General features: G+C 36.1%; 1 protein-coding gene across 1 annotated transcript in view; it reads right to left on the reverse strand.

Annotated features, from left to right (window-relative positions):
* LOC126380723 (neuronal PAS domain-containing protein 2-like) overlaps positions 1-27263 on the reverse strand; it is a 74902-nt gene that overhangs the window by 37096 nt on the left and 10543 nt on the right. Inside the window, exons 2-4 of the mRNA XM_050030316.1 lie at positions 14852-15024; positions 9262-9419; positions 8199-8386 (exon numbers count right to left, since the gene is read on the reverse strand). Of these exons, the coding sequence (XP_049886273.1) occupies positions 8199-8386; positions 9262-9419; positions 14852-15024 (519 nt within the window). The remainder of the gene's footprint in view (positions 1-8198; positions 8387-9261; positions 9420-14851; positions 15025-27263) is intronic.

Here is a 27263-nt window from a genome sequence, read left to right on the forward strand (position 1 = left end):
TGAAGACCTGGAATTCAATTGCTCATAACTAATGCAAATATGAATTTAGGCGGTCAATACTCTCGCATGTGATTTGTAGATAGTGACAGAGTAGGCACACTTCGGGTTGATACCCCCGTTCCGTTACACCCTGTATAATTAGTATTATTTAGGTCCCAGTATAAAATCTGAGTATTCATTATTGATCAGAACTATCAAAAGTCTCTTCTAATCAAATAATTACTAATCCAAGAATTATTCTATTTGATACCTACTTGATACCCAGCGTGAGCGAATTTGCAAAATTCTTAGGCCAGGCGCGCACTACGAGTTTTTCGCCGCGCGGCAGTAAAGTAATAATTTACTGCGCCGCTGCGGTGGCTCTGCCGTCAAGTGCGCGCAATACAATTTAAAAATGTTTGGTACAGTATTACAGTGCGACATTATGCCGCTGCTTTTTTCTGCCGCGCGGCGAAAAACTCGTAGTGCCTTAGTCCTAGAATTTTCTTCAATTGAGGGCGTACAGAAATCAAAATTCCACATTGGAGTAAGTTTTAGATGTTTTACTTTATAACGATTAAGAAGAGCGTATTTTTAGCCACATATTTTTCTACACTTACATAAAATTATACCTACTTTGAATATATTATGTAGGTAAGTGAGTTTCTTCTAAATTCTTTCTTCTTTATTTGACTAAGATAGTGATGTTAAAATATTTAAATAAATGAGTATCTCTCACCATACGATGTAATTTACATCTCTAAATATATTATACAAGTGTAATGACTTGTGGTTGTATATGTTATTGTGAAAGCCCGATACACCACCCGTACTGGACCACGGAGGTTATGGTACGCCGTGCACGTTTAAATATCTTTTTCTACTCCTCTACTTTAATCTGGCATTTAAATAACCAAAAAGTCTAATATAAGTACATACATAATTAAACTCTTTGAAAAAGTGTACGCTCTATGGCCTATAAAAGCATTGTTTACAAAGTGTAACTGTACTATAATGTCGCCAAAAAAGCATTGTTGTTGTTTTTTTTTTTTTTTTTGACCTGGATACTGGCACCTTTACTTTGTTTGGTGCCATAGATATACTATAAAAAAAAAATATACATTTGCCGCCATTTTCCCGCGCGTTGGAAAATAAATTGGAAAATTTTTGTGTTTCGTTTCAAAACACTAAAAAGTATAAAATAAAAAGGAAAAATGACGTCGTCGTAGAAAAAGTATTGTATGCAACGTTGTATAACTAGGTCAAAAAATGCTCGTGGCGTCTCTTATTGCGATGTTCGCCAAGGCTCACATCGCAACTCACGCCACTCACATTTTTTGACCCTTCTTATACAACTGTTGCATAAAATACTATTAACATCTACCGTGGCCCAGTGGTAAATTTTCATATTTTCATATGTTTCATAAAACTTACAATTGTAAATTACAATGACAATTTCATGTAAGTATATTGCGGACTGTGTGATTACGAATATTTTGCAGTTTCATATTAGCTACATAATGGACACCAAATTGTCGTTGTAATTTACAATTGTAAGTGTTATTACACAGGCCCCAGGTGCCTGCCGGTAAAAGGTCGAAATGAATGATTCTTGAAAAAATCGGACGGTTACAACCATCACTTCATAAATCTTAGAATTTACTTACAAATCTTCGAACTTAGAATTTTAACAGTAATATTGGACATTATATATATGTATATTGTTCCAATATGTGAGATACTCTTTTTACGCATATAAATATTTATCTATACTTATAATAAATCTGTAGAGAGGTCAATTCTGTACATTAAATATTTTTTCAAAATAACTATCAGGGGGTGATAAGTGGTCGATACTGATGCCAAAAATGCAATCAGTAAAATTTTTGTCTGTCTGTCTGTCTGTCTGTATGTTCCTTATAGAAACAAAACCTACTGGACGGATTTTAATGAAACTTGGTACAATTATTCTTCACACTCCTGGACAGGTTATAGTATACTTTTCATCACGCTACAATCAATAGGAGCAGAGTAGTGAAGGGAAATTCTTTTGTATGAAAAATCTAAACCACTCAAGTTAGACGTTTGAAATTTGGCATGCAGGTACCTTAGATACCGTAGAGGTATACTAAGAAAGGAATTCCCGAAAATCCTACGGGAACGGGAATTAGCGGGAAAATCCTTTTGTATGAAAAATCTAAACCACTCAAGTTAGACGTTTGAAATTTGGCATGCAGGTACCTTAGATACCGTAGAGGTGTACTAAGAAAGGAATTCCCGAAATTCCCACGGGAACGGGAATTAGCGGGAAAATCCTTTTGTATGAAAAATCTAAACCACTCAAGTTAGACAATTGAAATTTGGCATGCAGGTACCTTAAGTACCGTAGAGGTGCACTAAGAAAGGAATTCCCAAAATTCTCACGGGAACGGGAATTAGCGGGAAAATCCTTTTGTATGAAAAATCTAAACCACTCAAGTTAGACGTTTGAAATTTGGCATGCAGATACCTTAAGTACCGTAGAGGTGCATTAAGAAAGGAATTCCCGAAATTCCCACGAGAACGGGAATTAGCGGGAAAATCCTTTTGTATGAAAAATCTAAACCACTCAAGTCAGACCTTTGAAATTTGTCATGCAGGTACCTTAGGTACCGTGGAGGTGCACTAAGAAAGGAATTCCCGAAATTCCCACGGGAACGCGAATTAACGGGAAAATCCTTTTGTATGAAAAATCTAAACCACTCAAGTTAGACGTTTGAAATTTGGCATGCAGGTACTTTAGTAAACTTAAAGCTTAGTTGCAACAGGATATTACAAAATTCCCACGGGAACGGTAGTTAGCGGGAAAATCCTTTTGTATGAAAAATCTAAACCACTCAAGTTAGACAATTGAAATTTGGCATGCAAGTACCTTAAGTACCGTAGAGGTGCACTAAGAAAGGAATTCCCAAAATTCTCACGGGAACGGGAATTAGCGGGAAAATCCTTTTGTATGAAAAATCTAAACCACTCAAGTTAGACAATTGAAATTTGGCATGCAGGTACCTTAAGTACCGTAGAGGTGCACTAAGAAAGGAATTCCCAAAATTCTCACGGGAACGGGAATTAGCGGGAAAATCCTTTTGTATGAAAAATCTAAACCACTCAAGTTAGACGTTTGAAATTTGGCATGCAGATACCTTAAGTACCGTAGAGGTGCACTAAGAAAGGAATTCCCGAAATTCCCACGAGAACGGGAATTAGCGGGAAAATCCTTTTGTATGAAAAATCTAAACCACTCAAGTCAGACCTTTGAAATTTGTCATGCAGGTACCTTAGGTACCGTGGAGGTGCACTAAGAAAGGAATTCCCGAAATTCCCACGGGAACGCGAATTAACGGGAAAATCCTTTTGTATGAAAAATCTAAACCACTCAAGTTAGACGTTTGAAATTTGGCATGCAGGTACTTTAGTAAACTTAAAGCTTAGTTGCAACAGGATATTACAAAATTCCCACGGGAACGGTAGTTAGCGGGAAAATCCTTTTGTATGAAAAATCTAAACCACTCAAGTTAGACAATTGAAATTTGGCATGCAAGTACCTTAAGTACCGTAGAGGTGCACTAAGAAAGGAATTCCCAAAATTCTCACGGGAACGGGAATTAGCGGGAAAATCCTTTTGTATGAAAAATCTAAACCACTCAAGTTAGACGTTTGAAATTTGTCATGCAGGTACCTTAGGTACCGTGGAGGTGCACTAAGAAAGGAATTCCCGAAATTCCCACGGGAACGCGAATTAACGGGAAAATCCTTTTGTATGAAAAATCTAAACCACTCAAGTTAGACGTTTGAAATTTGGCATGCAGGTACTTTAGTAAACTTAAAGCTTAGTTGCAACAGGATATTACAAAATTCCCACGGGAACGGTAGTTAGCGGGAAAAAACATTTGTATGAAAAAATCAAATCTAAATAAAAGGAGAAACTGACTGACTCAGTGACTGACATATATCAACGCATAGCCTGAACGGCTAAACGTAGGCATTTGAAATTTGGAAGGGACATAGCTTAGGTACCGTAGAGGTGCACTAAGAAAGGAATTCCCGGAATTCCCACGGGAACGGAAATTTGCGGGAAAATCCTTTTGTATGAAAAATCTAAACCGCTTAAGTTAGACGCTTGAAATTTGGCATGCAGGTACCTTAGTTAACTTAAAGCTTAGTTGCAACAGGATATTGCAAAATTCCCACGGAAACGGGAGTTAGTGGGAAAAAAACATTTGTATGAAAAAATCGTAACCGCGTAAGATAGATATTTTCAATTCAATTCAATTAAATTATTTATTGCATTCCATGTAGTACAATAGGGTGTTACATAGGCATAGGAACTAAAACATGGACCCTATAGGGCACAGCAACGTTGAAGGGAAGAGAGGAAGTGTGTATTAAAATTAAAACTCAATGAACAATCAATTAAAAAAAAAACAATTCAATCAATTGATTCAATCTAGCACGCATGCATGCATACCTTAGTAAATATAAAGTTTATTTTTGGCTGTATTTTGAAAAATGGGAGTTATTGGGAAAAAAAAATGTACTTATGAAAAAATCTAAACTGCATAAGTATGCACTCCCACACACACAAAGATCTCTCTCTTATATAACACGCCACGCGGACGAAGTCGCGGGCAAAAGCTAGTTTATAATATATAAGTATGCAAAGGAATTTTCGAGAAGCTAGAATCAAATCAGAATCAAATCACAATAACACTTAATCGGCTTTTACGATTTATTTTTTCCTAGAATTGGATAATTTGCTAATGGCAAAGGGCAAACTAAACAATTATTTGCTTCCTCGTAAAATATTGGATGAGTAGGAAGTCTGTTTTTACAATTATATTCCCATACTTACTCGTGTTTAGCCAAACTTACTCCGGCCAAGTAAGTAGTTAATATCATCTAAAGCATGCATCCAACTGCACCACCGGGTCCTCATCTTGTCCATCACCGAACTATAGATAAGTACTTACCATCTGAAGGCAGGGGCAAATTTATCGGACAGGCGCTCTTACTTAACGTAAAAAAATGACAGCAGTGGATTTTTTCTTAAACTGAACGATAATCTTATAAATATGTGCAAATCTTGATAATTTATTTTTATACATTGTATCCTCAATAGGTAATCAATTTAGTAGGTACTTAATTCATAGTTCAATTGAGACTGTTCGTATAACTTCGTAGGTATAATAAAATGAGTAATGTAAGTAGGTAAATAGATTAATAATTTAAATTTAAAATCCGTGTTAGCCCTGTTCGGAGAACGCGTGATTATGGCGATTCTCACACTGCCCCGCATGTTGCAGCGTAGCGCGTGGATGCGTGTTCTTCCGTTGCTTGTAAGTATCTCCGTTTGTATAGAAAACACGTACGGTCTAACACACAGAAAATGCATCCACGCGCGTTCATGCGGATCACGCGCATACATGCAACCCCGCGCGTAGGTGCGGGGCGAGACGCAAGGTGTGGCACACCGAATCCCGCAGTGCCGTGCGTGATTTCAGAACGGTTTTGAATGAAATGAGACCCGCCGTGCGTTAATCTACGCGCGTGAGTGCGTAAAAACCTCGCACGATGAACGCAGGTGCGTCAACACGCAACATGCAGCATGATGATCGCCTTACGTCGTAGTGTTACTGGTTCGAATCCCGGAGTTCGACCACTGAATTCAATTTTATACGTTTGAATTCATGTTTGGATTATAGATAATAGTGATGTGCCGGATCGTTAAAAATGTATATCCGCGGATACGGATCTGAATACGGATATTTAGTGTAAAGATCCGCGGATACGGATACGGATCTTTATTTTCTTAAAAAAAAAATATTAAAGTTTTAGTTATTTCATTGTTATAAAAGTGATATTTTATCTTGCTTTCATTATAAAGATCTATCTAAATTTTTGCAATATAAAGGTGCCAAATATTTGATTTTAAGAAATAAAAACAATCTGAGTGGAATTTTATAGTTTTTTATTTAATAATGATCCGCGTGAAAAGTAACGGACACGGATACGGATACGGATTTTTCTTTTATCTCGGACATCCGCGGATACGGATACGGATATTCGGAACGGAACATCACAAATAGATAATTAATATTACGTGGTTTCCAGGTTTTGTGCTTATAGGACTTAACTTAGCTGGCGGGAGGTGAGTGTATTGTATATACTATACACCTGTGCCTGCCCTTCCGAGATACATACGTGATGTGTGTGTAGTTCGGATGTAAGTAAATAGACAACTGGTGTCAGGGTTATTATTGAGCCGCCAAAGTCCCCTGGCGTGGTTCATGTAACGAGTACTTACTTACATCAGTAAGTAATAACCGGGACCAACGGCTTAATGTGCCTTCCGAAGCACGGATAATCTTACTTTTTGGACAATCAGGTGATCAGCCTGTAATGCCCTAACCAAACTAGGGATCATAAAGTGATTTTTGTGATATGTCCCCACCGGGATTCAACTCGGGACCTCCGGATCGTGAGCCCAACGCCCAACCACTGGACCACGGAGGCCGTGACTTCTCTGCTAAACAGGGAGTAAAAAAGAAAAAGAATACATTTAACTGCGTAAAATCTAGATAAACTAAAACTAAAATTATACAGTCAAAAAAAATGATGAAGAGCAATCGCTTCGTACTTTTTTGAGGTGATGTAAATATTTTAGATTTTAGGCATTAACTACTTGACCGTCGAATAGGAAATTCTAGCATCCGATACAAAGACAATGAGCCAAACTTCAACCTCGGCGGCTGGGATGGAATCAGGGGTTGTGAAATGCTTGCTGGCGCGAGCTTATTGGTTGCTGATATTTTTCATTACCGTTCCTAAATAAGCATGCAAATATGCGGGATGTATTCAGAATGTGTTTCTGGTTACGTAAAGTTTGTGCAAAGTTTTTGAATTTGCCTCGCATTTCTCCCTAATCAATAACATCAGGTATAAATAACTTTGAGCCAATGAGAGAGCGTCTGTCGACCAATGAGATGATGACAAGTATACCTATCTATTAGGCGCATGCCTGCAGGCCATTTGTACTTTCATTAGAGATGCACCGACTATTCGAGAAAGCCGACTTGTAGTCGATAATTAGTCGGCAAAATATTTTATTGCCATAAGTTTTAAACATCAGTAAAAAAAACCATTAGGCATAATGACTAATGTTATATTTTTCAAAGTTTCGTGTATATTTTACTTAATTTCGTAGTTTTCCTACATAGAACTGGGGGGTTAAAAAGGCCACGACGAAGCAATTCATCTAAAAAAGCAATAATGCAATTTAACATCTGCGCCTATAAAAGTAAACTCAAGTGCGCAATGCACACAAGTGCAATATTGCTTTTTTAGATGAATTGCTTCGATTTGGCCTTTTTAACTCCCCTGATATCGATAGTCTATCGATAATTGAGGATACCTTTATAGTATAGCTCAGTTTGTTTAATATGATCATCTCATAGCAATAGAGATACTGTCAATAGTAATGAATTTCATAAAATTCCGCGGAAAAATCTCTGCTCACCCCAGTGCGAAATAGGCGCATATGTATACTTGAATTTCAATATCAAATGCACCATCGATAAGTACTATCGATTATATTGCTGCTGATCTACATAGCATAGATACTTTTGAAATATCATTAGTGAGTTTTTTTCGATAGTACGTATAGGTTACTGCTACCGATAGTGCAGCAACACTACTAATCCTAAAAGGACTCTTGTTAAACAAACTCACTAGAGGTCGCATGAGCTAGGTGACGACCGAGTCAAATGAGATACTTTTTATGAAATAACTTTTTTACATGATTTATTGTAGATTTGCCCAGCTTTACTTGACCAGAAGTGAAATATCAAAATGTTTTTTATTGCATTTTTAGTTCTGGCGTCATTTAATATACGTTGTCAAACGTCGCACTTACTTTTACACAATTCTTAATTTAAATTTAAATCTGAAATAAATACGAGCTTGTTTTCTGATCATCTTAAAGCGGATTCTATTTTTGGATTAACATTTTATAATTTATCTTTGACCAGTCTTTGTACCTAGAACTACGGAGTAAGTAATAGTAAACTACGTAATACTAGAACGCTGTCTCGCGTAGGGAAACATTATTAAAAACATTCGCGTAGTGCCATCTGTTGGGTGGTGTATGAACTCGCAAGAGCAGTAAGTGCTAGTAAATAAGTTACCTGACCATGAAGCGCCTCTTCTCGCCAGCTAGTTCCTGTGCAATCCTACTGCCACCTTCAGGTTCATCAGGAATTAGTAGTTCCCCATTTGGTCCCAGTAGATGGCTCTTTGGCATCAGATTGTCTCTCAGTATTTGGTGGTCATCAGTGTGTATCATGTTGAACACGTTCTGTCCGAGTAGATCCAGCTAAACAATGATAAAAGTACATTATGTATTTAGAATTTGAAATATAAATAAGTACATGTTATAAGATTGTGAGATTGTAAATGTGCTCTATAATAAATTTAAGCCTCGTAAATGAAAAAATATTTAAGAATTTTTAATTAAAATCTCTTAATAGCGGCAAAACTCACAGTACGCATACCTATGTATTTGCAGTAGCTTACCACACAACTTCAGTTGCGTGCAGAAATTGCATTTCAAATGAGATGGGTTTCATTTTGAAACTGCGCATTTTGCCACCCAGCTTGTTCGAGCGTTGCCAACTAGTATCTCATATTGAAAGAGGATCTCTACTTAGTATTTTGATTTAAATTACGGCATACATAAATAAAAAAATAACTTTGAGTATGTATACAGCGCTCAATTATGAAACAGAAACCAGATACAAAAGCTATTTACTGAAGCTATTAATCTCCAGCTTCGTATCTATCAAGGACAAAAAAGACACCTATTATATGGACAGACTTATAACTTCCCATATTGTTTGAATTTATATTTTTTCATAATCAACGCGACACAGGATACCTTCTGTGATTAACCTTGTCAGGTACTTTCTAATCTTCTTCTTTTGTGTGAGTTGAAAGGCAAATTAATCAACCTCATCAAGTCGTTGTTAGGATTACTATTGAGCCGCCAAATGCCCCTGATATGGCTCATACTTATAACTTCTAATGCATCTTCTTCTTTTCTAATGTTTGTCGGCGAAACGGGTCCCTATCTAATAAGAAGCTCGGTGAAACGCGGGTACTTGCTTCATCACGCGAAAGTTGTACCTCTGACTACGTAATTTTATATATATTTATTTGTTAACTCTAGTTGTAAGTATAAGAAATCCTTACCTCAGTGTAGCCCAGATACTGTTGCACATTCTGAGACACCACCACCACCAATCCCTTGTATGTGGTAGTGAGGAGGAACCCTCTCAGCAGAGAGAGCAGCGCTTGTGCAGCGGCTGGATTGAACTGACTCGATGATTGCCCGATTGAGTCTCCGAACACTGTCATAGAAAGAAAAATAAATAGCATATAAAAAAATGCCTAATAGGGTGAGATTTGCATTAGACCGGAAATAGTCTCGTGCAGGGAAGAAAGCATGAGACTCTGCAATATGAATACACATAACATAAATAGCCTACATACGTCCCACTGCTGGGCACAGGCCTCCTCTCAATCAACCGGAGAGGGTATGGAGCATACTCCACCACGCTGCTCCACTGCGGGTTGGTGGAGGTGTTTTTACGGCTAATAGCCGGGACCAACGGCTTAACGTGCCCTCCGAAGCACGGAATCAACTTACTTTTTAGGACAATCAGGTGATTCAAGCCTGAAAAGTCCTTACCAAACAAAGGACAGTCTCACAAAGTGATTTCGACAATGTCTCCATCGGGAATCGAACCCGGACCTCCAGGTCGTGAGCCTAACGCTCTAACCACTAGACCACGGAGGCTGTTATATGAATATACACATACATATCTATATCACATTTTTAATTTATTTTTATTAACGCAGGTTTCATAATTAAGTATGACATGACCTAAGTTGGTACACGCTTAGGTACCTAGTAAATGACTATTCACTCTAGTTTTGAGACCCCGATATCGACCCCGCCGGCGTGTTCGACGATTTCCTCCATTCAGCACTTATTGTAAAACCTTTATTGTACCATGTATTGTCAAATAAATAATTTTGATTTTTTTTTTTGAATTATTTTTATCGCTATCGGCCCACTAGGGAGATTAATTCTTTCAAATACAATCCTCTCAGACGACGCCTTGAACCAAAATTTGTACCCAGCATGATGTTTATCCCAGTATGTCTTTAAAATCCACCTAGAAATCACACCCTGTCGCAACTTGCATTGCTTAGTAATTGCCTTTAAAAACATGTAAAATGATGCCAAGACGAAATCATATCGATGGCAATGTCAAAAAGTTCATGTAGAGCCAAGTTTCTAACTCTACACGCCCTAATCATACAAACACTAAGTTCACAAACTACCCATTAGGCAAAATATGGGGCTTTCCTGTTAAAGATAACTAGCTTTTGCCCGCGACTTCGTCCGCGTGGCGTGTTATAAAAGAGAGATCTTTTTTCCCGCTAACTCCCATTTTTCAAAATACAGCCATAACTAAACTTTATATTTACTAAGGTATGCATGCATGCTAGATTGAAAACATCTACCTTACGCGGTTTCGATTTTTTCATACAAATGTTTCTTCCCGCTAACTCCCGTTTCCGTGGGAATTTTGCAATATCCTGTTGATTAAGCTTTAAGTTAACTAAGGCGTCTAACTTAAGCGGTTTAGATTTTACATACAAAAGGGTTTTCCCGCTAATTCCCGTTCCCGTGGGAATTCCGGGAATTCCTTTCTTAGTGCAACCTCTACGGTACCTAAGGTACGTCCCTTCCAAATTTCAAGTGCCTACGTTTAGCCGTTTAGGCTGTGCGTTGATATGTCAGTCAGTCAGTTTCTCCTTTTATATATTTAAGATTATACACCATTCCTCGCCATCTATGTTTATGTCCCATGTAATAAGGAACGAGCTATTAACCGGGCACAATACCTGGATACCACGTGGTATCAATTAGGTAGGTCCCTACCTAAAATCCAAACATGAATTCAAACTCAAACTCGATTTCAGTGGTGTAGCGCCCGAGCCGGACAGATTAAGCAAACCTAATCATAATGGTATATCCGAACAGTGCGTCATTATTTTATAAAATTAGTGGGTCCAATTTCGCTATTGTTCATTGAACTTCACTGGTCACCTATTGAAATGTAACCCTTGTACATGACCCCCTTTAGATGCACTTGTCAAAACAAAACGATCAACAAGTTAAGCAACAGGTGACGAATGATATACCTATTCAATAAAGAAACTATAGATTTAAAAATTAAGCACCTTAGACACGATAAGGAGGACATTTATCTCCAGGTGGATATACATTTTCTTTAAAGGCCATATTCTATTTTTCTCATGTGTCAAAACAGTATATAAACATCTACCACGACTTGTGCCTAGCGAGGGACTAAATAGTTATGTATTGACCAGGTGATATTCCAGATACACGCACACAACTAGTAGGTATGTCCAGGTACTTAGAAAGTACGTGTCCCTTTGTCATATGAGCTGAGAATGCATACTTGCATCTTGTTTCAAACAAATCTTCAAGTGATTCTGCGAAATAAAGAACATCTAAATATATATGCACTTCTTAGTGAACGTCAGGACGCCTATGTAGTACCTATCACATACCTTAATAACATATACTTACGCAGAAAGATTGAACGAATTTTGTGCTGAAATGTATTAAGACAATTTATGTTTTATTTTATGTTAGCGTAATGTTAATACAGCTCTTGAATGACAACCGTCAATGAGACCACCAGAAGTACTGACTGAAAAGCTTAGTATAATACCATCTTGTACTGAAGCCAGTACAAGATGGTATTATACTACAAAACTAGCCAGTAAATAGTAAACCTAGTATTATGAGTTGAAAACAAGGGATAACAAAGTCAATGTTACCAGTCAGTGTTATAAGCTACGCGAATCAAAAAAAAGTAGATAAGCAAATGACCGTTATATATTTAATAATAATTACCTATGCACAAAATGACAAAGCACTTCAAATAATTTGATCTGTTGTTGATTTATTGTATTAAGTGTAAGTATACAATTTGTATAGTGATGCTCGATGCAAAGATAGTGTTAGGCCGACGCTACGTGATTTTATTACAGCGTTTTTGAGCTAGAAGTGAGACTTCCGAAACTCAAAAGGTAAATCGGAACCCTTATAGGATGATCACTTTGTCACTTTGTTATACGTCCGTCAGTCTGTCCGTCTGTCTACCAAGACCTTTTTTCGACGTGGAGGTATCAAGAAATCAACATGTAATACTTATGTCTACGGTCTCTTGAAGCTGTACAAAAATCAAGCTTTTAAATGCAATCCAAAGTAAGGTCATTTTTTGTATTATACTCATACATTTCATAGGGAAACAAAAAACTACACTTCCCACAGACCTAGACCTATCATAAAATTTGGCAAGAGGAAGGTATTAAATTACAGCACAAGTACTTACAGGAAAACATCCGAAAATCTTTAATTTGTTGTTCGATCACAATCAAAAAATATGTTTTTGCGATTACAAACCTATGTCGATATATGGAGACAACAGTCTTTCAACGGTATGGAGACAATATTTTTTCAACCGTAACGTCAAAGCTTCGTAGGAACCCTTGGTGCGCGTACCGGACTGGCACTTGATCGGCTTTTTTATTTTATAACTGCAGTAAAATTTAATACCTACATGGTATCGCGGGTAAAAAGTTGAATAAAGAAAATGTTGTTATCATACGTATAGTAGTCATAGAGCGCTACAAGATAGAGACATGTCTTCACTGTTTACGTTTGATGCCGCCTACGCGTGGCGGGCGGCGGCGGCGGCGCGACGTGTGCTGCTGCCCTAAGTACGCGAAGCGTGGCGACCCACGTGCGATGCAAGTACTGGGCACGTTATTTCGCACGATTTTGTTTTATGATAGACACTTCATAAATTTACGGACGTTCCTCAAAAATATTATTATTAAGTATCTATTTCTAGTCTAGTTCCTAGGCTTTCAACGACAATACTACAAAATCATTTACCTCATTAATCTCTATAAAATATGAAGCTAAGAATAGAGTTGTACTTTGCACTATATAGTGAATCGGACGCATCTCGACCGCAGATTAGACGCGGTGCGAATGCAATGCGGCTAAATTGTTTCCACACTGGCACCCGCGCTCGCAACACCAGCATATCGGCGACTTAGTTGTGCATGTAATCACGCTCAGTTTGATCATCACAAACACATTGTGGCACACTTCATTCTCTCGTATTATTTTCCTTCTACATTGGCTCGTAATTCAGTATTAATGAAGGCGAAGCTAATAAATTCACTGCGAACTAAACTCATTAAAACAGTTGAATGGAACGATGATGTGACGAACAAATTAGACGCCACTAACAATGAAGGTAAAAGGAAAACTGACTATATAAATACGAACTGTTGTCATATATCTTTCAATCTGCCAATGTCGTTTGTTTTATGTAGTGCGGTACATACCTGCCTATAAAATTAATATTCTAATTGAGTGAGTCACGACAGTCGATGCGTTGTATGTAACTTGTAAACAGAATTGATGCATTCATTGTGCTTGTTTACTTAATACATGTTATTTGTCAAAAATAAGAACGAAAACAACAGTGTTGCGACAAGAAGACTGCTAATTAATACACGCTGCGTACACCCTACAGCCACTGCAAGGAATATTACGATTTGATAACCCAATCGATTAAAATAATATTTGTAGAATCTTATGTTCTTTGCTTCCAGTGTTTATCTTAATCAACGTTGCAATTAATTAGTTGCCAAATATCCCGTTCCGCCTGTTATCACACTGACAACGAGGAGCAATCAATAACAAGATACGGAACGAGTGCACCTGCATCATTACCGTGTGGCCGGAGCCGGACAATCTGCTAAATATAATTCACACTTTACCTGAGATGAGAACTGTTTATGTAAACGTAACTCTTATACTTAGTCGCATATCCTTGGTAATTGGTATGGGCGGAGCTTGCATTCCAACACATAACAATTACTTTGCGGAATGCAGAGAAACTAGAAAATTATCTGCAAAATAAGGGTTTGATCTAGATTTGTTTGATTAACCTGGGTGTTCGATGTATTAGTTAATACATTTATCGTCATTTGCATAATATGCGATTCGAAAGGCATTCAATATTCCTGTGTAGCATTCTGTCATCTGAGATCATTGTATTACGTGTACGACTCAGCTAGACTGTGTATCTTGATACCTACATTAAAACTCGAGATTACCTACTCATGGAACTACTATTCAATTGAATGGTGTCAATAGATTGATGTTAATTATTTAAATTGTAAAACTGTCGCTAATAAATTACAACATTAGAAAATCTACTGCGGAGTACTACACAAGAGATTAACATGAGACATTTGAAAATCTTTTGATTAATTTATTTTTCTAAAATAACTTCTGAAAGAATATATAAAAACAACAGACAGTACTCGTACTCTCTATGCTAAACTTTCGTACAGCTTCGAACTTATTTAGGATTGACTTTGCAGTTTATTGCACGTGATAATGTTAGCTTGTTATGATTCTAATATAAATATTTCCATAACTTTATGGCGACAGGTCATCTTAAAGGGCTTTGTATGTTCATAGGTTAGTTTTTGGGAAGATCTTTGAAACATCCTCAGTGCAGCTTATTCCTTATTCCGTTCTCACATAGAGTACATTTTCACCTGCGCTTACGCGATAACTTACGCAGCTTTCCCGACACAAATATATATATTATACGCGTATAGATTGAGCATGAGTTGTGATACTGACCGTATTGATGAGCTCGGAGGTAGTGCGCTGTAAGGCGCAGGATACCGGTCTTGTCAATTTTTCTGTTGGCGGCCACCACCGGCGGCACCATCGCCGCCAGCTCCGAGATAGAGAGATTTAACTTGTCCCGCCGCTGCTTCTCCGCCTTATTCCGTATCTCCCGAGGGTTGTCCCTGAAACCAAAACTTCTATTGAACTCCACATCACATACAAACAATTCACCACTGCGTCATAATTCAAAAATACATTATTCCTATTGTTCTGTGTAACGAGTTTGTTTATTTATGAGGAAGCTCGGAGTTTTACACGCAGTTTGATGATGTTGCACCGAACAAACATTGTTAGTGATCCCCGGTGTCCGATGCTCTAGAAAATTTTATATTACTTTCTGTTTGTGTCATTGGAATTGAACGCATACCTATTTATGAAGTTATACCTATTGCGTTACAAACAAGTTTCTGCGCTATAATTTAAATGATAATGTAATGACAATACATGTTTAGAATGCGTTCTAGAAATTTAGTAATTACGTGATAAACCTCCGCAGTTTGTGCCCGAGGTGCAAACATTTGGAAAATGCACCGAAGTGTTCTGAAAGCTGAACATGACTCTAGTGTAATCAAACGCAATATAGATGAACTAATTACTGTTGTATTCGCAACTTTGTTGTGTAACGTGATTAACTGTTAAACATTCGCCCAAAATGTACACAAAAATAATTGTGTACAAATTGTTTTAAAATTAGAAATAGGTAATAAGGAAATTGCTTAGTGTTATTATGGTATATTAAACAATTAATTCAGCAATAATACGATGTTCACCAATGGAAGAAAGTGACCAATGGAAGGAAGTGTTTTATGTACGTACTAAACCTAAGGTGATTTTTTTTTGGTATAAGTACCTAATCATTTTCATATAGGCGGCGAGTAGCGCGCCATTTCCATATTTTAAAGTTATTGTTCTATTCTATTTCTTTCTTTTTTTTAATGCGTAGGACGTAGGTAACTACATCATGCTGCCCCGACAAGGTAACATTTTGCGAACATGGTTATAAAACATATTTTTAAATTAGATAGGGGTATCCTACTAATGTAATCGAAAAATTAAAAAAGCGAGAATGATGGATTTTCATACATTTGTTCTTCGCGGTTATTTGTTTGACAGTAAAGTCATAAAAATAAGAGAAGGCAAGGTGTAGTACACCTACACACACGTCGCCTTCAAGGCCATAGGCCTTCTCCCAATCAACCAGAGGAGGTATGGAGCATAGGTGTATTATAAAATATTATTATTTTGTTTTACTTAATGTTGTGAGTCAGAAGAATATCAAAATGAAAACAAGTATAAAGTACATTCAGTCGGAAGTTTCAGATTCGGGTCAAGTAGTGTAATAAGTCATATCAAATAATCTATGTCCAAGTTCAAAACGAAAACCAGAACAATCTACCGGTGACTGATATACTGAAGCTGCGAATTGCTACTCTTCTGTCCTGTTACATTGTTACAGCAGGAAACTAAGTACCTACTATTGTCCTGGTCCTGGATTACAGTATCCTAGTTTACTACATAGAACACCACACGTATCATTGAGAACATTGTTTCTGAGTACGCTCAATCTGGAATCAATTTCATTTAATCGAGCATTCGTGCTCTACTGCATGTTCTTTCGATTTCATTTCAAAGTATAAAGTGGCAAACACTGGTTAACGAGTATTATTACAACAACGCAAGACTTAGATGTTCCAATATAAAATAATTGTGCATCTAGAAAATTATTAAAGAAAGATGGATCATGATGAAAGTGCCGCCCGTGGGACGATTTATTAAATCTCATACAATTTCTATGACATTTTATGAGCGGTATGGGATTTGTAGCATCGCAGCAACTGGTGTTAATGTAGAAAGTAACAAACGATACGCACTGAAAAGTAGTATTAGCCTTTATACAAACAAATTAACGCAATAATAGAAGCAAATTGCTAAATCTTAGAGTACCTATGGAACTTTATCTTCGTCTTTCGCCGAAAAGCTGCCACAGCAATGTTATAAATAGGTACATCTACCTTCTGTAGCTCTATAAGTTATCACGATAAAATAATGAAGAGTTCTCATATATCTCTGAGTTAAGATTTTATCCTTAGGTACTTTAAAATTACTTATTGAAATTATTTTTAGAAAAGTAAAAGTACATTTGTGTAGTACAGATTAAGTATGACGCGAGCGTAAATATATTAGGGTAGCAATTAAATTAAATATAATAGGTATTTATCTACCTATCAAAACATTAGATCCACAAACTGAAACTCGCACTCTAAAAAGTATGGAGCAAGAAAATATTGTAAAAAGTGGTTAAGAAGTTATGAGGGAGCAGACGCACAAACAAGGCGATCGAGTACATAACCCTCCGTTATTAAATAAATAATAATAATCTTCTTAATTTTTGTTCAGTAAACATTTTTACGAGGAAACGTCCGACATCACCCACGTGTAATTCATATCACAATTTCCTGTTATCCTATCTGTAAACAAAAGCCCACCCCAAGTAGTTTAGTGGGGACTTTTGTTTTATGCATAGGAAACAAAAACGTTCTGAACCTAGTGATCAAACTGTGTGTTGTTTCAACAGAAACAATTTAGAGTTCAGTGTTTTGTATTACTAAGTGTGTTGTTACCTACTGTCGTATAATCCCGTGAACGTGTTTTGGTTATTGTCATAGTTCTAGGCGTTTTTAGGGTCTCCAAATGTTATTTTATGTTACCTGGCTGAAATACGAATTCAACCTTTGTTCCTGTGTTTAAACATAATATTAAGGATTTAATGAGTAGTAAATGCTGTCCAAGGCAAAGACAAAATACACGTACTTACTTACAAATAAAATTGGTTACTTCACCGAGCTGCTTCATTGGAACGGCCTAAAGCAGACAGATTTTCTTTGGCGTTTTTAAAGAGATATGATATTAGGTATTTCCTAACAGAGCTTATCCATCCATGTAGGATCGCATCGTTACTTCCCATCAAACGAGATTATGGTCAAAGGCAAACTATTGTGAATAAAAAAAGCTTTGAAACCCCCCCGACACGACGGACCACGCTGTTATAAGTTCATCGTTCAGAGAATGATATCCAATTGATCATTCTGAAAATACAATTTAGAGATATTGTTCCCACTGGGATTTGAACCTGTGTTTTCCGGAATGCAAAACTCTCATTCTACTAGGCATGGCGACGTAGACGGCGAGCGAGCTTTCGCATTCTTCAAAATGGCAATGTTGCCTCTACCAGGTGCAGGTATTTTGTTATTGTTATACATAATCACAACGTTATTTCTCATTGTGTTCAGCTGCTGGAGTATACACCTCATTGAGTGTTTACATAGACACTTAGTGTAGTCGGAATAGTATATCGATGTAGAGTCGATATTGTTGAATATCGATATGTTCATAGACATGAAAAGAATTATTACCTATGCAATATTGAACTGTCGATTAATTGTTTGTCTATTTGTGTCTATATTTAAATGATTAAGTGACCTCTTCGCTTTTTATTACATACCTACTCATTATTCTGTAGCTATTGTAAAGTTTAGTTGTGTTTGTAAGGTCGCACGTTGTGAAAAACCAAACGAAATACATGTCGTGAACTGTATAATATTACCAAACTTTTGTGTATGAAACAAACATACGTATGTATTCCATTCATGAAATACGTATTTATTTCATGAATGAAAGCCCTAACAAGTGAGTAGGAGCCACTAGTTTTGCAGCCACACTGATAAGCTGAGAGTATGAACCATATTACGGAGATGTTACCAGCCCATTACCTCATCATGTCTGGCGAGAGTTACTTCAAAGTTTTAATTTTTACTCCTTCTCCAAGGTCTTTGTTTGTTCTATACTTAAACGACGGTCTAATAATAAAATTTCCATGAACATTCTAAGTTCACCTTATGCCCTCAGTGGGGGCAATATTGTGTTGTGCTGATCATCCGATTGTCCGAAAGTAAGATGACACGTTCAGCCGTTGGTCCCGGTTACTACTTACTGATGACATGACATGAGTATACGTACTTAAACGTAGTCGTTACATAAGTCATGTCAGGGGCTTTGGCGGCTCAATAATAATCCTGGCATCAGGGTTGATGAGGTTGGTAATCCGCCATAATCATCATCCATAACCCACACGATAAAAGAAGAAGACTATTGTGTTTATTAAATAATTATTCAGAGCTAATTTATCGATATTATTATCGAGACCTAGAAATTCTAGATTGTTGCCAGGCGTTTTGTGCAAGGTCGCTTTATGTCACAGACATGACTAATAAACTCCGTTTAACGACGCCGGTAACAGACGTAGGAGTCTTTCAAAATAATCATGAACGCTTTACTATTTGATCTTTACAGATCTTAACAACGCTATTCATACAAATATTATAATTTTACATTAAGTGTAGATAAAGTGGATAAAAAACTATGAGAACAATAAATCTAAATCTTATATATCTGTATAAGTCTTTGTATGATTCTTTTGTCTGTTTTACTGTGATCAAATAAATAAATAATAAAAAACAATTTACTATTTTTTTTAAAAGCCAGTTCAGTACTAGTTTACAATCCAGTATGTATAGAAATACTCTATGCAGGTCCAAGGTCCGTTTTCTTTAGTTTGGTTAAGACATTCCAGGCTGAATTTTTATAGTTATTACTATTTGGTTGTGCGGAAAATACAATTCCGTGCTTCGGGAGGTGAGGTTGGCAGTCGCTTCTAAAAAAACACATACTTAGACAAAAAAAAAACATAGGTAGTGCGTAAAAACCAGTACCTGTCAATAAACCCGCTAAGATAGAAGATAGATAGGGCCAGCAGCTGTCAATACACAAACCTGCATTAAATAAACGCGTTACTTTAGAAAATCAGCGCTATATAGTTGAAAGCGCTATGAATGAATGAAATAGGAAATTGGAATTTCTCGTAAAATCGGAAAAGTTAAAGTGCATTTTTGCGCAGGTATTTGCCAGGATGGCGGCACTTTTCTACTAAAAATAAATGTTTAAAAGATGAATATATAACTATTAGTATTATTGATGTTGGAGCAGCGTGGTGGAGCAAACGCCTCCGGTTGATTGTGGGGAGGCCTGTGCCCAGCAGTGGGACGTTTTTATGTTATTTACGTTTTCGTTACCTTTTTTATGTAAGTAGTTCCAATAAACAGGTTCATGAATAATTTATACTATTTAGTAAACAATTAACAACAAACGTAAGGGAATTTTTGAATTTGAATTTGAATAAAAATAAAATAATAAAATTACATTTGAGTATAAATATTAGGTATTAACTTCTTCTCTCGTGTGAGTTGTGAGGTCATTGACCGACCTGATCAACTCTGGTGTCAGAGTTGCTATTGACCCGCCATAGACTCCACAACAGTTAACAAATAATAAAATTGTTACAAAATGTTACAAAACAGTATTTGTTGCTATTTTTAGGTAAGTAAGTATAGGTTTTTTTTTGAATAAATTACAAATGATTGTTTTTAGTGTTTGATAAAAAATTAAGCAATTAAAGATTTTCGTGAATTATTAACATATATATATTATGTATTTATAATAAGATAATTTATTATTTCATAAAAGTAGATGTGACTTGACAGTGGCATAATTATAATGTTATTTAAATAATTTAATTTGTAATAATTAAGATATTATTACGTTAAGATCGGAAGATAAATTGGCGCCGTCTCAGCTACGTTCCGGTACGTCGTGAGTACTCAACGAAAACTGCGGACTTCAGTAATTAATAAAACCCGATAACTAATATAAAAGTAAATCAATCTTTGAATGTCATGAACGTACCTCTAACGAACGTAAGTCAAACGTTTTATATATTCAAATGATGTATTATGTTAATATTGTATATTAAAAATAAATATTTGAAATATACTACAATATATTATAACTTACAATCACACCTACATTACTATATATCAAGAAATAAAATAAGGTTCAACGTCAAAAACAGAAATTATTTACAAATGACGTTGATTTCCATTTTGAAAATAAAAGTACACATTTTACGAAGAGAGAACCGCATTGAGGGCTATGCCAAGATTAAATATAGAATCGTATTCGCCATTACAGAGTAGACCAGCGACAGCCAAGTCACATGAAAAGTGTACCGATGACATTACAAGGTAATACTTTCTCACTAGTAATCGTTATCTTTAAGTAGGTACTTACCTACTTACATGTATCAATCGCAAATTATTTTTCAATTGAACATATTGATTATACTGTTACATAAATGTGTCCTTATTTTGAGTGGTACCGCAGAATTTATGTACCTAGTACTACGTACGGAAAGGACAGTCCCCTCCCCGCACTGAATGGCAACACCGCAACACCCCTGGACGCTGAGGGGTATTTACCTACCGCTTTATTCTACGGCTCTTTAACCTTATGGCGCATCCACACATGCCCGGCGGCACGGCCGGCGGCATGGCCGGCGGCCGTGCCGCCGGCATTTGCCGCATCTCAGCCGCGGCACGCGCGGCTTTTGGTTGCCGGCGGCAGTTTGCTTGCGGCTTCGATACTAACTTCGACGAAAGTCACAACACTGCTGCGAAAATTGCAACCGCATCTGCAGGCCGCCGGCAACCGCCGGCAACCGCCGGTAAAGCCGGCGGCCTGCATTCAGCGGCAAGGCGGTCTGAAACCCGGCGGCATAAGCCGGCGGCATGTGTGGATGCGCCATTAGATGTCTCGTTTGGATAAATTATGATTACGTCGTTTATGTATAACTCAGTGTTTACGCATGCATGAAATAAATATGTTTTGATTATGTTTTATTTTTTATCAATTTTCAGTTACTATATCTATTAATAGAATCATAGCATGATCATCATCAATAGTCTAATGCACCCACTCTTCGCCGACTATAGTTAAGTCCCATGTCATAGGGGCGAGCCAATTGCCGCTGGAAACCACGTGGTATCAATTATTTACTTATTATTAAAAATATATAATAATTGTAAAAGAAATAAAGATGTAGTAAGAAAGAGTAGTACCTAGTGTAGTGTAGGATTATGAAAGTTATACAGTTAGAGACATAATTTCTTCATATTTTTGCCTTCTTAGACATTAATTCTTTGAGTAGATAAGTACATAATACATTATGCGTAGACCCTAGCAGGTCAACGCACACATATGCGCGTGTAAAAGCGCAAGAATGGTGAAAGTCATGTGAACCATGTGGGCTAACCATAGTTTTACGTTAGTACAGTAGTGGCGTTAAGTTCAGTATAAAACGTAAATTCAAGTTCCGAATTAAGTAGACATCTCGTTGGCATGCAACCCCCTGACACATTATGTATATTTAATAAGCACGGGTTATGTTACAGCGCCTCTAGCGTTCACATAAAGAATCAAAAATGTACGCAGTCGCCATCGAGTACGGATGGTGCAATGGTTGTTGATAATTTTCACTTAGACTTCTTTCATACAAATCCGCAGTACCTACAATACGTTGGCAATATTGATAATACTCTTATTGCACTTTGGAACTTAATGTAGTAAGTATTATGATAAGGCCCGATTCGCCCGAGTCCCGTGTTGCTGTATGCATAGGATTGTTTTGTTGACTAAACCAATATTACCAGGATTTACGGATTCATATCTCGGATCTATGACAGTCTCATGAAGTTTCGGTTTCAGATACGGATGCCTATAGCATTTTTTACCGGTTAGTTTATCAAAAAAATATACAAATGATTTGTATTTAATTATTACTGATTGTACTGTAAGTAATCCCACAACGACTGACCAGCTTAGAGCAATACGGGAAAGGCATTCCCCTCTGCCAAATTTTGCCCACTTCACCACTGACATCCTATAAAAAAATAGACTCACATTCGCTTAGGAGTTGTGAATACGTATTAAGTTATGTAGATAGTATAGGTAAGATCGTTCCCTCAAATTAAGATGTTACGGTTGTTCAAATAAAGTACAATATCATTTGTGCAGTGTCTTTACATGGCGTCGCTTGTGACAAGTTGCGCCGCGGACACTTTTTTACAGAGATTGGTTTTCTTTTTTCTATACGAGGTGTATATACACACAAGCCATATGGCTTGGATCTATAAAACTAGTTTGTACCCTAATAAGTCACCAAGCGGTAGTGCTAACGTTATTGATAGTAATGCCAAAGAGAAAGGAATCTACATATATGCCACATACCTACAGCCATGACACAGCCTTTTGCATTATTTATTTATTTAATTTTATTTATAGAAAAGGTACACCAACAGCTTATATATAATAAAAAAATAAATTAAATTAAAGTTACATCTGGAATTAGACTGTTACATAAGCCAATTATAGTTGCACACAACATTTGCAGTGTAAGACAACGTTATCGTTTAGGTAGATAACTAAATTAAACAAATACAATTATACAGATAATTAAAAAAATATACATAAGTGAATGAAGTAAAATATAATATTTTATGCATTATAATCACATAAAAAATATAATTATAAATATCAAGTTATTTTGTTAATATATTATAATTATTCAAATAAAATTAATCCTATATTGATTATATTATAATAACCACCGTTGTTATCACATTTTTACCCTAACTTCCCCAAAGGACTTTTCGTGTTTATCGATAAATGCTTTTATCGACAATTAGTACAACCACAAAGTGACTTCGCAGATTTTTTATGTCAATATTAAAAGTAGCTTGAAGAAGAAATCTTGCGTTGCGTTGAGTTTGGTTGAGGTATATATAAGTACTTATGTAGCATCATTGGGTTACAGCGACAAATATTGCCAAAGAAGCCTATTTGAAGAAGACGGCGAGAATGTTGATATCGTTTTTACTTGAGACATAAGTATTTATTATAATTGTGGACAAGGACTACTGAGTAGAAGAAAGAGCTTGGAAAGCCCCTAACGCGCCTAAGTTATACCTGTCTTTTTGTTATCCGTCGGAACGGAAAGGGACGGGTAATTGACAGGCATAAAAATGATGGTACACACGTCGATTTTAGGCAGAAATCTTAAACCCCAACAGAACTAAGTTGACAGCACACGTCAAACTGGTTGCATACCAGCGAGATACCTATTTGATTTGACCGGGTTATTAATTAATTCATTTAAAAATTAAAAGCTGTCAATCATCCGTGCTTTTCCTTTTCATGCATAAAAATGTCAGGTATAACGTAAAATAGAGTTAGATGGATTATCTACAGGAATTAGCACCAATAGGTAAGTACCTATACTTATTTACAAACGTATACGTACGTATAGTGGTATACAAGCATTAAAGAAATTATTGTTTTTTTAACAACCCAGTAACAGATCTATTGTTTTGGAATGCACTTAATATTTTCCTGTCGTTGCAATTAGACATAGATTCCAGAAATGTTTTTCTGAAAAAAGGAATAAGATTTTATTTATTCTCCTATTGTCTGTAATAAATTGTCATGAAATGGACATTTAAAACGCTGTAGTATTAAACTGTAGCATTAATTAGCACAGAATGCACTCGTTATTTATAATTGGCACAATTACAGTCAGTAATTGTAATACAAAAGCACACAAAAGACAGAAATTGCAAAAAGTGCAACAAAAAATGTAATGTTTTAATGACAAGAATGTCTTTAATTATTGGAAAAATAACATCAATCAATGTAAACATGTTTACTTCGGCGGCTATGGAATTATTTCGTAACAATAACTGCTACCTATAGGTATTGTGTGCTACCTGTAGATATCTACAGGTAATTATTCTGGGAAAATAGAGGTGATCCAGCAGAAAAATAAATGTAGGCAAATAAATATTTTTCTTTTCTGCATAATAGAAATAATCCGATTATGAGGACCGACCTACCTACCTAATTAGGTAAACCTAATACTACTTATGATCCTTATCTTATCTACATTAAAATGTAAAATTTTATAAAATTATACTTTCGTTACTCTTCATTTTATACGCTTACACGCTTGATGTTGATTTGGTGACGTAACTAATTTAGGAACGATGATGAAAAACAAATAATTTTGGCCACTTGTCTAGTATCATCCAGATTAAATGGAGAATCACGGGTTTATTACCATAATTAACTGCAGTTTCATTTAAGACATTAATAGACTGTCTTGTGGAAACGAATAAATCATTTGACCTGTTGGCTTATTATGTTTATACGTCATAAACTGGCAATGGTGGTAGAAAGAAAAATTTATAGTATAAAGCGCGAACAAATTTGTAGTCTATAGTCGGCAGTAGGTAAGTGCGTTATATTTTATGTTTTTAACAGGTTGTACTGTACGGCTGCACTAAAGTGAATGAGGATCTAGTTAATAGCGAATCGTAGTGATTACCATAATTATATTATAGGGAGTTCTAATAACATATCTAGGTATAAATATATTTATGAAAATATTATGTATATTCGTAAAGATGTATCTTTCCTTTCGAGAAACTGTGAAAGGCATACTTACAATACAAGAAATAAAAATAAAATTGCTATTCAAAATTCTAGATTAATTAAATTAAATTCATCTTTTTTGGGCTAATGTATACGTTTTTAAAATAAAGTAAGTACCAGATATATTTTGAATTTTTCGGAATATAAATTTAAAGCTCATGTGAAGTTTACTTTTTGTAAAAAAACTTATTATAAGATTAATGATTACCTAAATGATAAAAATGTGTTCCTCGAGTTATTAAATAACTTGTAAATGTATACCCTCATTGATTTAAAACATACATGTGGTGCTGTTTCTTGTCATTTCTTCTCCTCAGCCATAATGGCGAAGGAAAATTTCACTGGATATCAACTCAGAATCGTGGTCTGAATCATCTCTCAAAGTTTTCGTTACGATGTCACTAACACGCTGTATAGGTACTTGTATAGGCTAGTTTCCTACTAGTCAAATCGGTTACTTTTTACTAAACGTCACAACACGAAATTGCTATGAAATTTGTATGAAAAAGCACACTGTGATGTCATAGAAAAACGTGATAAAATTAATATAATATAAAAGATGCTATTACGTTTTTATTGATTTAAATTCATAAGTAGGTTAAATAGAAAAACTTAAATGTTTTTCGTTAGTTTTAGATCTATCTTTTTAGTTATCAGAACTTCATAATTTATGTTAAACCTAGTACACGACCCAATTACACTTTCAATGATCGTCATTTATTTGTTTTAGATTTTTACTACTATATTGGAGGGTTGGGAGTTTTATTCAGGCGAGTTCAGGCGTATATAGTTATACGAATAATAAGCGTGAGTGATGCGTAACAATAGGTCTTGTTATAATAGTTGTTATATAAAAGGGATCTGACAAATGCAGAATAAAAGTCATCACCACACATAAGATAGAAACCGAAAACAAAGATGGTTGGTTTCGTTCATATAGACTTGACTTGTTGATTCATACTGGCTGCACAAACAAATGCAGTTTGTCATAACGATAAGAGAGAACTACATAGCTTATAATTATTGCAGTCATATTTCCCGTTTAAATGACTAAATAAAACATAATCAACATACGTCTAACCGACGGGCACAGGCGTCCATTCAACTAACCGGAGATATGGCACTGCGCTGCTCCATTGCGGGTGAGTCGAGATATTTGAGCTGGTAACCAACACAGTTGCGAAAGATTTGATGTCACCAAGAGATTTGCAACTTGGCATAAAGACGTATGAAAATTACTTCTAAAACACCGAGTATAGTAACGTTGAAAGTAAGTTTTTTTTTTTTATAAGCTTACTGTCAATCCATCTACTCGTGCGCCCTGTAGATTTATACGCAGCAGATATACAGTGACCTGCGCGTGCAATATAACAACGCATTCAGAGTTCTGTTGAGGCTGCGGTGGCGTAACAGCGCGTCTGCAATGTTTGCGAAGATGCACATAGATGACTTTGACACCATTATGAGAAAATGGTGCGCCTTTATGCTCTTCCGGCTTCACGCCAGCACCAACATTATGTGTGTTTGCAGCCCAGTGTTGCTCCCTAATGCTTCATCATTGGGTGCATTTACAATTCCAGTTTTATTTTGAATTATGTTTCTGCTACTAACATAGGATAAGTTTTAAATTATTTCTAACTAATATGGGCCCATATAGTCTGAAATAAATGATTGAATTGAATAAATACCTAATGCGGATATTTTAGATAAGGCCTGAGGCACATTTTCTCTTGTAATACAAATTAATAGATACGGAAACGGAAATTGTATAATCTATCAAGGTAAAGTCTATGCCTTTTCAATAGCAAACAAGAGCGCACCAAGCAAATATATAAACCCGAATGTCAATAAAAGGTGTTTAATCCATCGGCAAACAATTTTGTTCCTGTGAGTACAAAGGCGTAGTTTCATAAAAAAGTTTTGG

The sequence above is a fragment of the Pectinophora gossypiella genome, chromosome Z (assembly GCF_024362695.1).
Source record: "Pectinophora gossypiella chromosome Z, ilPecGoss1.1, whole genome shotgun sequence".
In the NCBI taxonomy this organism is placed as follows: Eukaryota; Metazoa; Arthropoda; class Insecta; order Lepidoptera; family Gelechiidae; genus Pectinophora; species Pectinophora gossypiella.